Source organism: Muscardinus avellanarius (assembly GCF_963383645.1).
Source record: "Muscardinus avellanarius genome assembly, chromosome: 4".
NCBI classification, from domain to species: Eukaryota; Metazoa; Chordata; class Mammalia; order Rodentia; family Gliridae; genus Muscardinus; species Muscardinus avellanarius.
This window is the reverse complement of record NC_137789.1, coordinates 45,841,199-45,853,303: the sequence shown is the minus strand read 5'-3', so window position 1 is coordinate 45,853,303 and position 12,105 is coordinate 45,841,199. Positions and strand designations below refer to the sequence as shown.

Sequence of the window (12,105 nt, the reverse complement as noted above, 5' to 3'; positions counted from 1 at the left end):
TAACAAAAAACAAACAAAAGTGGCTGAAATAAAAGAGAACTTTATCTCGTCCATAAGAAAGAAGAACAAAGGTCAGCGGTGCAGGACTAGAAAGGTAGTCTGGTGCTGCTATCAGGCCCCAGAAGCCTGCTGTGCTCAGCCAAAAGGGACTTCCATTTCCAAGGTTAAACGATGGCCCCTTGGCTGAGGGAGTTGCAAGAAGGAGGGAGTCAGGGAGCCAATCTACTCTCCCCTCTTGAAGAGGTCTTCAGAAATGCCCTCTAGCATCTCCTTGGTCAAATGGCCACACGTGGCTGCTCTGAAGTCTTTTAGCTGGGCAGCAGTGTGGGCCCTGCTCAAAGGATGGGTCTGTTTCTAAGGAGAAAGGGAAATGGGCTGGGGGGCCACCATCCGACTTTGATTTTGGCTTCTCACTTGTACCGATAGGAAAGCATTTCTCTCCAAGGCAATATTCTAAGTTTATCAATGTCTTCTATTAACAACCTGTTATAGTTTTGCTAAACTCTTAGTTTGTCTAAACTCTTCTGAATAGCCTTTAATTAATGAATTTATTTATTTATTTATCATTATTTTGGTGGTACCTGGGTTTCCTGGAAATCCTTCTACCTCCGGGCTACAATCCCAGACCTATTTTTTTTTTTATATACTTTTTTATTTGGAAACAGGGTCTCTTAAGCCAGTGCACTGGCTTCGAACTTGCGCAATCCTCCTATCTCTGCCTCCCAAGCGTGGGGATTACAAGCGTGTGCCACCACGCCCGGCTCCCTTTAATTTTTAAACTTTGAATATCATTGTTTTTCATGCTCAGAGGGGCTAAAAAATATGTATATAAGGTGTTGAGGAAAGTGTTTTACTAAAATTGCTATAGATTCACTTCTGTATTATTTAAGTACAGCTTAAGTGCTGGGCACAGTGCCGAGCTCACGGATGTGCTGAAGCATGTGCTGTGAAGAGACTCAGCCAGAGATGGTCAACAGAGTGTGGGCAGTGGGGGATGGGAGCAGGACAGTGGGACAGCTTTAAATAAAATCATTAGGAAATGGTATTTTTATCTGTAATCTACCTAAAAGGGTCTACATTGTGAAGTTTTCTACTTATAAAATTTTCCTTTCTGGTATTGTTATTAAATTTATCTAAGAAAACACTTAAAATCATTTCATTTGAATAAACACATTATAGTTAAAATAGATTTGTGCATTTTATGTGTTATTCTATTAGAAAAGATTAATTTGAAAGGCAGAAATTATCTAATGGCTTTTGAAAATGAGGAGACAAGCAAAATGCCAAAACCATACATAAATCTGGCCATTGACACCTTGATTTATTCTAAAGTCTTAAAGGGGGTTTTCTTTCTTCTTACATATTTGTCTTATTCCAATGACAAACATTTTTTTAATTAAAAATGAAAACTAGGTGCTGTGGCACACACCATAATCATGGTACTTGGGAGCCTGAGACAGGAAGATTGCAGGTTCAAGACCAGCCTTGGCAACTTAGCAAGACTCGTATTTCAAAATCAAAAATAAAAAGGGCTTAGGACATAGCTTAGAGGTAGAATAGATATAGTTTAGAGGTAGAATGCCCCAGGGTTCAATCCCTAGTGCCAAAAAATAAAAATGTGACACTTAACACAATTCAAAAATCTTTCTTCCTTTTACCGTAGGTAAAAAAAATAACAGAGTTTTATTCCTTAAGAAGCATTAGAGATTATTGTGTTCTTGGTTGGAACTTTTTTTTTCTTTCTTAAAATACTACAGTACACCTGTAAAATATTGAATTCCTAAAAGCTAATAAGCATAAACTTGGCTTAATGTTTCAGATTGTGTTCTTTGCCGTATTTTATGAGAGATTTGTAGAGGATAAAATTCGACAGTTCGTTGATTTATGCTCTATGAGTAATGTAAGTACTTTCTGACTTTATCTTGCAACTGTCATTTTTCTTCTCTCAAAGTCGTGAATATATTAAGAGAGGCTTTAAAAGTGATTTGGTATGATTAGATTTTTATCCTGCTTTTGCACTGGCTATTAATTCCAGTGATAGTTATAATAAACTACAAATTAATCCTCACTGACTTAAAAAGTAAAAAGCAGATAAAATTTACTTTTATTTATTAAGAGTAAATCATTATTTTATGTATAATCTTCTATTACCTCGTTGTCATTTTTATGTATTCCCTAAGAAGTCAACCATTGTTTTAAGAAGGAAGCAGTTTTAGAAAAATTTAATTTTTTATTGTTCTGTGATGATTTCTAATTGTTTCTTTTTCTGTTGCTTGTATAGATATCAGTGTTTCTGTTATCCCACAAATGTTTTGGATATTATATTCATGGTAGATCAGTACATGGGCATGCAGATACTAATATGGAAGAAATGAATATGAATCTGAAAAGAGAAGCGGTATGAATTTACATCTTTTTTTAAGTCGTGAAGTGGGTTCTCCTTTCAGATCCTCATTGATCACTTTTGAAAGTTGCTTGGATACCAAATTATTACCCTGTATATTGGTAAAGGGAAAGAATCTAATTTTATCCTGCAGTCCTATATGAACTATATTTCAGAGTCACCAAATAATACATGAGATAAATTTCTTCCTTATTGAAGAAACATAAGAAATTCTAAGTTAGACAATCACCATTTGTAATGACTAATGAATTAATGAACATAGGCTGCAGTCATGAAAGGATCCTAAATAAGTGGATGTTGTTGGGGAACTTTGTAAGAAGAGTCAGGGTGACATAATCTGGACATACTGACTGTTTTCCTGTAAGTAGAAGATGAGGGGGACTGCACTGTACACTTCCTGGTATGAGGCAGTAGGCAGCACATAGCATCATCCCTGAAGTGCTCACGCCTTAGAAAACTGGACCTGAGTGCAAACTAACCGAGCCTCTAGAAGTAACTGCTGGTTCCCAGGAAACACAGGGATAGTGCGTAGGATGCCTCCCAGGACCGTGACTCAGTGTCTCCAGGCACACCCATGCAAGAGAAAAAGGGCTGCCAAAAGAGGCTCCAGACACAAAACAATCAAGTACAGAGTGTTGGCTTTGGATTCCAATGCAGACACATGAACTATAACAAAAAATTGGGGGAAAACTTTGAGAGCTTTAATGGACTCAGTGTTCAAAATTATATTAAAGAATGATTAATTTTAAAAATGATAATGGCATGATAGTAATTTTTTAAATCCCGTATTAGTTAGAGATAAAGAAGTATTTACAGGTGAGATAACATGGTCTGGAGTTTGCTTTAAAGTACTCTAAGTAAAAAGAAAGTTGGGAGGATAGTTGAAGCAAAATTAGAAAGCTAGGGTGAATGGGGTCAAAGGAGGAACTCCAGGTGAAAAAAGAGATCCTATACAGAAGCAAATAAGACACCCTAACCGTGGGGATGGGAGGTGAGGAGAGGGAAATGCTTTAAAGCGCATAATGTACTTATACATACCCAAGTCACCTACTAAACCAAGCATGGGTGGGAGGGATGGGAAGGGAGTGGGGTAGGGATGGGGTGGGGGCTGGCCAGGCGATGTGTGCATTTATGCCTTCACAAGTGTTTTACCCCATGATGATGTATAAATACGATGCACCAATTTAAAAAATAAAAATAAATAAAAATAAAAAAATTAGAAAGTACTGGTTACATTGGAGGTAGGTGACAAGTGGCTTACTGCTGTGTCTGCTGTGAACAGTTAAGAACTCCCATACAGAACTTTTAAAAGAATAAGATACACTTCAAAGGAAAACCAAAAGGATGTAGTGACTAAAGGGCCAACCTGTGACATATAAGAATTCAGCTTATGACAGTGACATCTCAGAGAATGTAGACTTTGAACTGAATCACTTGGTTGGCTATTATACCTTGGGCCAGGCGTGGTAGCGCACGCTTGTAACCCCTGTGCTTGGGAGGCGGAGACAGGAGGATCGCGCAGGTTCAAAGCCAGCCTCGCTGGCTTAGGAGACCCTGTTTCCAAATAAAAATATTAAAAAAAAAATAGGTCTGGGGGTGTAGCCCGGAAGTAGAAGGGCTTCCAGGAACCCCAGTTTCACAAAAAAAAAAAAGAAAAGAAAAGAAAAAAGAAACGACCTTGGATTGAAGTTTAAATGTTAAAAATAAAACTACAAACATCTGGAAAAGAATATTTCAGATTAGGGAAATAAAAACAAAAAAAACATCCAAAGGGAAATATTTATTCATTTCATTTGGGGGAGTTCAAAATCTTTTATTTTTTGAAATTTTATGTTTTTATAAAATTTTTATTGGTGTATTGTAGTCATAAAGGAAATATTTACTGATTTTACTTTGTTAATACAGGATATTCACATATCAAACAATCATGACTAAAAATAGAAAATTATGATAAAATGCTCATAGAGATGTTGATAATATTGAAAGTTATACAAGTCAATAAGAAAATACTAAAACTTCAGTGGGAAAATAACCAAAAATTTTATAAAATAAGCAGTGAAACAAAAGACCCTAATGAACCTCTTTATTCATTTATTTATTTATTTTATTGGTGCATTGTAGTCATTCATCTAAATGGGGTAGAGGCATACATGAACACATTACACATTTAGCCCTTCCCCACTTCCTCCCATCCTTTCCCCCTTCCCTCCTTACTTTTACTCATAATCAAAGAACTAAATATAAAAAGAAGAGTTTTCCCATCAAATTGGCCAACACTTTTTTAAAAAGAAAGCTAATATTTAATATCATCAGTGTCCCAGTAAAATGGGCAACCACAAAATAATTAGTGGCAGGATAATTTGTGTGTGTGTGTGTGTGTGTGTGTGTGTGTGTGTGTGTGTGTGTGTGTGGTGGTACCAGGGATGAAACCCAGGGGCTTTCTACCTCTGGCTATACTCCCAGACCTAATTTATATTTTATTTGGAAACAGGGTCTCACAAAGTTTCTGAGAGCCTCACTAAGTAGCTAAGGCTGGCTTCGAACCTGTGTGATCCTCCTGTCTCTGCCTCCCAAGCGCGGGGATTACAAGCATGCACCACCACACCCCGCTGGCAGGATAAATTTTTACAAACCTTCTGAAAAGCATTTCAGTAATATATACCCAGAGATTTTTAAGAATTTATAATCTTTGATTAATTTTATGAATTCAAGAAAAAGCTAGCAATATGAACAGCCAGTTAGATTCAGGACCTTCATCACAGAGCAAGTTAGAAAAATTAGAGGAAACAATAGATTGATACCTTTACAGTGAAATATTAAGTAAATGTTAAAATCATACTTCATAGGCTAATGTAATGACAGGAAATTGCTTTGGATATGATATTAGGTGGAAAAGGAATCAGTGTGATACCAATTTTATGCCACCAGTATGTTAAGCCTGGAAAAAGGACTGGAAATAGGTACCTTATATTATCTGTAGCTCTTGCTGTTGAGATTATAGGTAATTCTTTATTTCTTTTTTTTTAACCCTCTCCATATTTTATAAATTCTTCACAATGGCATGTTCTTTGTTGATCAAGGAGGAAAATTTTTTTAGAAAAATTTATTATGTGTATTCTTTTAAGTCTATAGAAAAATAAGTGGCCTTTTGTGTTTGCAGAGTAAGTTTAGACAAAAAAAGAAAATATTAAGCTCTGGAGCAGGTGAACAGGCTTTCTAGAGGCAAGAGGACTTGAACAGAATCAAGATGGATCAGTGGGAGCTGGCTAGGGGGTGGGGTAATACAAAATGGCACACGTTTGTGGGTATCAGTCTTGTTAAGGATACCCTAAAATGGATATCTTCTTCAGTACAGTTACTGTTCTGTCATGTATCACTACCTTTTTAATTAGAATTAAGAAAGTACTTAAAAACAAAAGTATTAGGAAAAAGTATTCTGAAAACAAAAAAGGTCATTTATCATCATAAAATTAATTCTTTGTTTGTTTGTTTGTTTGTTTTGTGGTGCTGGGGATGGAACCCAGGGCATTCTACCTCTGAGCTATACTCCCAGCCCTATTTTTTTATTCTTTATTTTGAAACAGGGTCTCACTGTGTTGCAAAGGGCCTCACTAAGTAGGAGCTGAGGCTGTCTTAGAAATGCGATCCTCCTGTCTCAGCCTCCCAAATGCTGGGATTACAAGTGTGCACCACCACGCTTGGCATCATAAAACTAATTCTAAATTAGACTTTTTGTGACATACATTAAAGAGCAATAAGATTAATCATAAAGCTAATAGTATCAGTGAACTTAGTATTTTTTAAAGTAGAATAGAAGAGGTGATATAAAGAATCTATAGGGGTGTATTAATTAGAATTAAGTCGAAATTAGCAAACTCTGGAAGGGAGTAGGAACCTTGAATAATGTTAAAATCTTTGTTTCAAATAATCTTTCAGTAATTTCACAAGTCTTCTGAATCTTGTAATGTATGATACCAACTAAAAGAAAAATGTTGTATTTTCTTTTTGAGATAGGCAAATTTTTTTTTTTTATCATTTCAGCCTTAACTTACATCCTTTAACTTTTCAGGAAAATTTGTGTAGCCAGAGAGGTTTGGTGCCCAACACAGATGGCCAGACTTTTCAAATTGCAGTTTCTAGCCAGATGAGACAACACTATGACAGAATTCATGAGACACTGACGAGGGTTCGTATAAAGTACAATTCACATATATTCTACCAATATTTAATGTTATTTCAGCACTGAAAACCTGAGACATCTTGTTTTTTTTAATATATTAGAAGAATGGCCCTGCTAGACTACTGAGTTCATCAGCAAATACTTTTGAGCAGAGTATAAAAGCATATCATATGATGAACAAATTTCTCGGCTCTTTCATCGATCACGTATGTATGTCAACATTTATATTTAAGCTAGGATCAAATGCAGTTTTTAAAAAGCTAAGTGGGAATGTCATTCAACCAATTCAGTGATTTCCCTCTCTCCTTTTATTTCCTGTCAAATTTAATACTTAGGAATGATATTCTAAAAAAGATATCTATATCCACTTAGAGTTATGGTTTAGCAACAAAGTTTGATTATATAAAAGAAAAATGAAATTTTATGTGTCTATTAACAAGTGATTATTTCCTTAAACTAGGTCTCTACTAGAGTTTTGTTACCAGGTTACCAAAATATTCTTGTATCAATAATGATTGAAATCTGTATGTTAAGCTATGCTTGTATTACTGAAAGGGATGTTAAATTGCTTTTCACTATACCTATTCCTAAATACTACTAGTGGCATTTAAGATTTAAAACATCCATAATGAAAATTTTGTTCTAAATCCTAGTGTAGTAACTTTATTTTGCAAGATAGATTTTCTTTGTGTACTATTCATTTTTTATTTTCTTTATTTCTGATTTTGCATTATTTGGAAACCACTTATTTCACTACTATTTTGCGTGTGTGTGTGTCCCGGGGGGGGGGGGGGGCGTGTACTGGGGATTGAACCCAAGGGCAATCCACCTCCCAGCTACACCCCCAAGCCTAATTTTTTATTCTTTATTTTGAAACAGGGTCTCACTAAGTTGCAGAGGGCCTCATTAAGTAACTGAGGCTGACCATGAACCTGTGATCCTCCTGTCTCAGCCTCCAGTATGAGGATTACAAACGTGCACCACCATGCCCAGCTTTACTACTATATATATGTATTTTTTTTCTTTTTTTCTTTTTTTTTTTTTTTTTGGTGGTACTGGGGTTCCTGGAAGCCCTTCTACCTCTGGGCTACACTCCCAGACCTATTTTAAACTTTTTTTTTTTTAATTTTTTATATTTAAGCCAGCGGGGCTGGCTTCGAACCAACACGATCCTCCTGTCTCTGCCTCCCAAGCGCGGGGATTACAAGCGTGCGCCACCACGCCTGGCGATATATTTTTAACATGACTCTGTCTTCTTTATTAGGTTCATAAGGAAATGGATTACTTTATAAAAGACAAGTTGCTTCTCGAAAAAATCCTTGGAATGGAATTCATGGAACCAATGGACAAAAGCATCTTTTACAATGGTATATTTAAATGCATTTGCTAAATTTCATTACTATTTTCAAAGTTTGGGGGGAAAAGTACTTATAATTGTATGTGAAAACAAAGATAACAATGAATCAACACTGTAAAAAACTAGTTTTTTTCATTTTATCTAGAACCAAATATATGATATTTTACAATAAAGCAAAAAAATGAATTTCAGAATCAGTTTACACATTGAAGAGATAATAAAACAAACACATAATATTCAGATTTTTAATTTTTTAAGGTGAAACTATCATACATTTATTTATTTTTCAAAAAACTCTATTCTAACATGAAATATGAACTCTAAATACCCAAAACAATCTCATAAAAGAACAAAGCTAGAAGATGTACATTTTCTGATTTCAAACCTTATAAAGATACAATAATTGAAACAGTGTAGTATTGCTATAAAGGCAGATATATAAACCAGTGGAGTAAAATAAAAAGCCTAGAAATAAATTCTTCCATATGTTGTCAAATTATTTTTGACAAGGTTTCCAAGAACATTTGGTGAAGGAAATAATAATCTTTTCACTAAATAATGTTGAAAAATAATAATTACATGAAAAAGAATAAAATTGGACCCTTACCTAACACCATATATAAATATTAACTCAAAATAGATAAAAGACCTAAATGTAAATCTTAAGACTATAAACTTTTAGAAGAAAACCGGGGTCATATCAGATTTTTATGAAATGTTCATACACGCCGGGCGTGGTGGCACATGCTTGCAATCCCAGCATAAGGGAGGCTGAGACAGGAAGATAGTGGTTCATGCACAGCCTCAGCTATTTATTGAGACTCTTTGCAACTCGGTGAGACTCTGTTTCAGGATAAAGAATAAGAATAAAAATAGGGCTGGGGGTGTAGATCAGAGGTAGAATGCCCCAGGGTTTCAACCCCAATACTGAAAAAAATGTTCATGCACTGGTAAACTTATTATGATTAATCTTTAACATTGAATATTTTATTTTGTTGAAATTCTTCAAAATTTATACAGATTTGTTCTATTTTTAAATTTCTAACATATCTCATTACATTTTTTTAATAGATGAAAGTTACTCTTTCAGCAGTATGCTATATTATGGAAATGAAGCCACTCTTCTTATCTTTGATCTGTTGTTCTTCAGTGTTGTGGATTTGGCTTGCCAAAATTTTGTTTTAGCAGCCTTCCTAACATACCTACAACAAGAGGTAAATTTTTAAAATTTTTCTGGGTTTCTTTTAAAAGAAATATATTAGAAATAGATATTTATTTTTCATAGCAGAGGGTAACAATATCCACTTACATTAGGAATTTTTGTGTGTATGTGGTACTGGGGGTGGCACCCAGGAGCTTTTCTACCTCTGGGTTATACTCCCAGACCTATATTATACTTTATTTGGAAACAGGGTCTCACTAAGTTGCTGAGAGCTTCACTAAGTAACTGAGGCTGGCTTCGAACCTGTGTGATCTTCCTGTCTCAGCCTCCCAAGCGCTGGGATTACAAGTGTGCGCCACCACACCCAGCTACATTAGGAATTTGTAAAGGTTTAAGATATGACTAACCTTACCCTGCAATCTGCACTCTGTCCATAGGGTCAGTGAACTACTAGGATCTAGCAAGATGCACGAGTTCTTTGAGCAAATGTGAAAGGAATCTGATAGTGAGGCTTAGTGAAAGGATACTGATGTGAAAGGACTTAGTGAGGTCCTTTGCAACTCAGTGAGACCCTGTTTCAAAATAAAGAATAAAAAATAGGGATGAGGGTGTCGCTCGGAGGTAGAATGGCCCTGGGTTCCATTCCTGGTACCACAAAAAAAAAAAAAAAAATCATCTCATTCATACCAAAAAAGCCAGCACTGGGGATCTAGCTCCAGGCTCAGCACCGACTCTGATAGCTTATAACTCTCATGCATTTCTACCTGTGTGAGTAATAAGTAACTATGTGGATGAAATCTCTGAAATGAACATTCTAATGCCAAGTATGATGGCTCACACCTGTAATCCTAGTATTTGGGAGGGCTAAGACAGGAGAATTGCAGGTTCTCTGCCAGCCTCAGCAACTTAGCAAGGCCCTCGACAACTTAACAATACTGTTTCAAAATAAAATTGGGGTGGGAGTATAGCTCAGGGTTAATCCCCAGTACCACAAAAAAGAAATGGAGAGTTTAAGAAAAGGCAAATCTGTGCTTCTTAAAATGTTAATATCATACAAATATTCTTTACTGTGTCAAAGAAGAATACAAGTCAGTAAGATGTAATTTATTAGTCCTTGTTACACATCCAGTATTATGAACAAATTCTTTTCCTACCAAGTAGATTCCTTTGATGTTTTTATAGATTTTAGACTTAGAAGAAAATAGCTTTTAGACTTAGATGAAAATTGCATTTTTCAAGTATTTAAAAGTATATTCCCGTGAATATAAGAGCTTGTATTATTAATTCATAAAAATATATTCTAAATAGGAATATATACTTCTTTGATATTAAAAAAGGAGTCTTAAAACAAAATTTAGATATCTGATATATGAAAATAGTCAAGAAAATTAGCTAATTCAATTTAAACATTTTAGTTGATGTGCATATTTAACTTTATAATTATTTAATTTTTGACTGTTTTAATTTTCCAGATTTTTAGATTTATTCGTAATACAGTAGGACAAAACAATTTGGCAAGCAAAACACTGGTGGATCAGAGATTTCTGATTTAATTTATGATCATATAACTTAAGGACTCAACCATGGCAAAAAAAAAAAGTCATGATAATCAGGTTAGTTTGCCATATTTTAAAAATTTTTGTAATATAAATTATTCTTTTTTATTTGTTTTTTTAATCTGTAAGTTTATTTTTATAACTTATGAAATATGATGTAATGGGAAATATTACTTCCCATTATGTTGGTATTTAATTCACTAAATAACATTAACAAGGAAGAAAAACCCAAAGTGTTGCTTCCAGAAAGCCATTTTTGTCATAATCAAAATAATCGCCATCATCGGTTTCTGTAGATCACTTCATAGACTGTGATTTGTCCACATTTCCTCCTATTGACAAAATTACTTGATTCCAAGTTGAAGTCTAGCTTTCAGTTCAGTATTTACATGTTTTGTTTATATGTGTGGTTAAATAAATGTTGAAAGATATTTTCAAGATTTCTTAGAAAGTTTGGACTGTTTTATTGCTGACTCAGTTTGCCTCATTCTGATAGCTCACCCTCTTTGGCGGTGGACTGACTCACTATTAGACATCGAATGAATGGTACAAATTTATTCCTTTGTTTACTTGTATAATTAGGTCACTATACTCTTTCTATGAAGTATGTAGATACCTCTAATGTGATTTACATTTATTAAGCCATAAAGTGTGGCATTTTCCCAGTATATTTTTATATATTTTATTTACCTAGTATTTTAAGATTACTCTTCCTAAGTTTTACTCTTCACTTATGTTTAAAGATTATAAGTAATGAATTGTAGATTTATCATTCTGTGTTGATAAGGAGACTTATTGAAAGCAAATTTAGACTTTGTAAGTCAGTACAGGTTTCAAAATATAATTAAATTCTAAACATGTAGCTGATAATTTTCCATGATGATTTTTTTACCTTATCATGTTCTTTACTGACTCTTCTCATGGTATGCCATGTATTTGAAGACCCTCATATTTCAATCAATTGTAATGGTCAATAATTCTCAAACCAATATTTCTTACTGCTTTTCACATTGATGCTATGTAAATACTTAAATGCAATGCTATGTAAATATTGTTTATATTTCTGAATTGAAAATATATAGTAAAATATTTGGTATTTTTGTTTGATTAATGTATATCTCATACACTAGCCCTCAGGACATAGCACTGTTGGGACAGGGTCCTCAGCTACTGCCAAAGGTAAACCTTTAACTTTTCCCAAGTCTTGAGGATGACTGAAGAGCAAGAAGGAGGGCTCAGAAGTTGTCAGAACTCCAGTTTCTGAAGAGTCACAGTACAGAAGTGCCTTTATAAAGGCGACAGGGATAAATAAACATGCTCATATAAGTTTTTAAAACCACCCACTCATGAGAAATTCGATCTTTATTGTTCATATAAAGAATTGCTATTAGTATGCATGCTTTTATTTTTGTATTTTTGTATGTGTGGTAGTGGGGATTGAATCCA

The 12,105-nt window shown here is 34.5% G+C and overlaps 1 protein-coding gene across 2 annotated transcripts in view; it reads left to right on the top strand.

Moving 5' to 3' along the window:
- TMEM67 (transmembrane protein 67) overlaps window positions 1–10,656 on the top strand; it is a gene marked incomplete at both ends in the record, with an annotated part of 50,049 nt that extends 39,393 nt beyond the window's left edge. For both annotated transcript variants that reach the window (XM_080694159.1, XM_080694158.1), the window contains 7 exons: window positions 1,820–1,900; window positions 2,282–2,398; window positions 6,474–6,590; window positions 6,686–6,790; window positions 7,849–7,951; window positions 9,013–9,155; window positions 10,576–10,656. In XM_080694159.1, coding sequence (XP_080550285.1) covers window positions 1,820–1,900; window positions 2,282–2,398; window positions 6,474–6,590; window positions 6,686–6,790; window positions 7,849–7,951; window positions 9,013–9,155; window positions 10,576–10,656 — 747 coding nt within the window. The remainder of the gene's footprint in view (window positions 1–1,819; window positions 1,901–2,281; window positions 2,399–6,473; window positions 6,591–6,685; window positions 6,791–7,848; window positions 7,952–9,012; window positions 9,156–10,575) is intronic.
- Window positions 10,657–12,105: the final 1,449 nt, after the last annotated feature.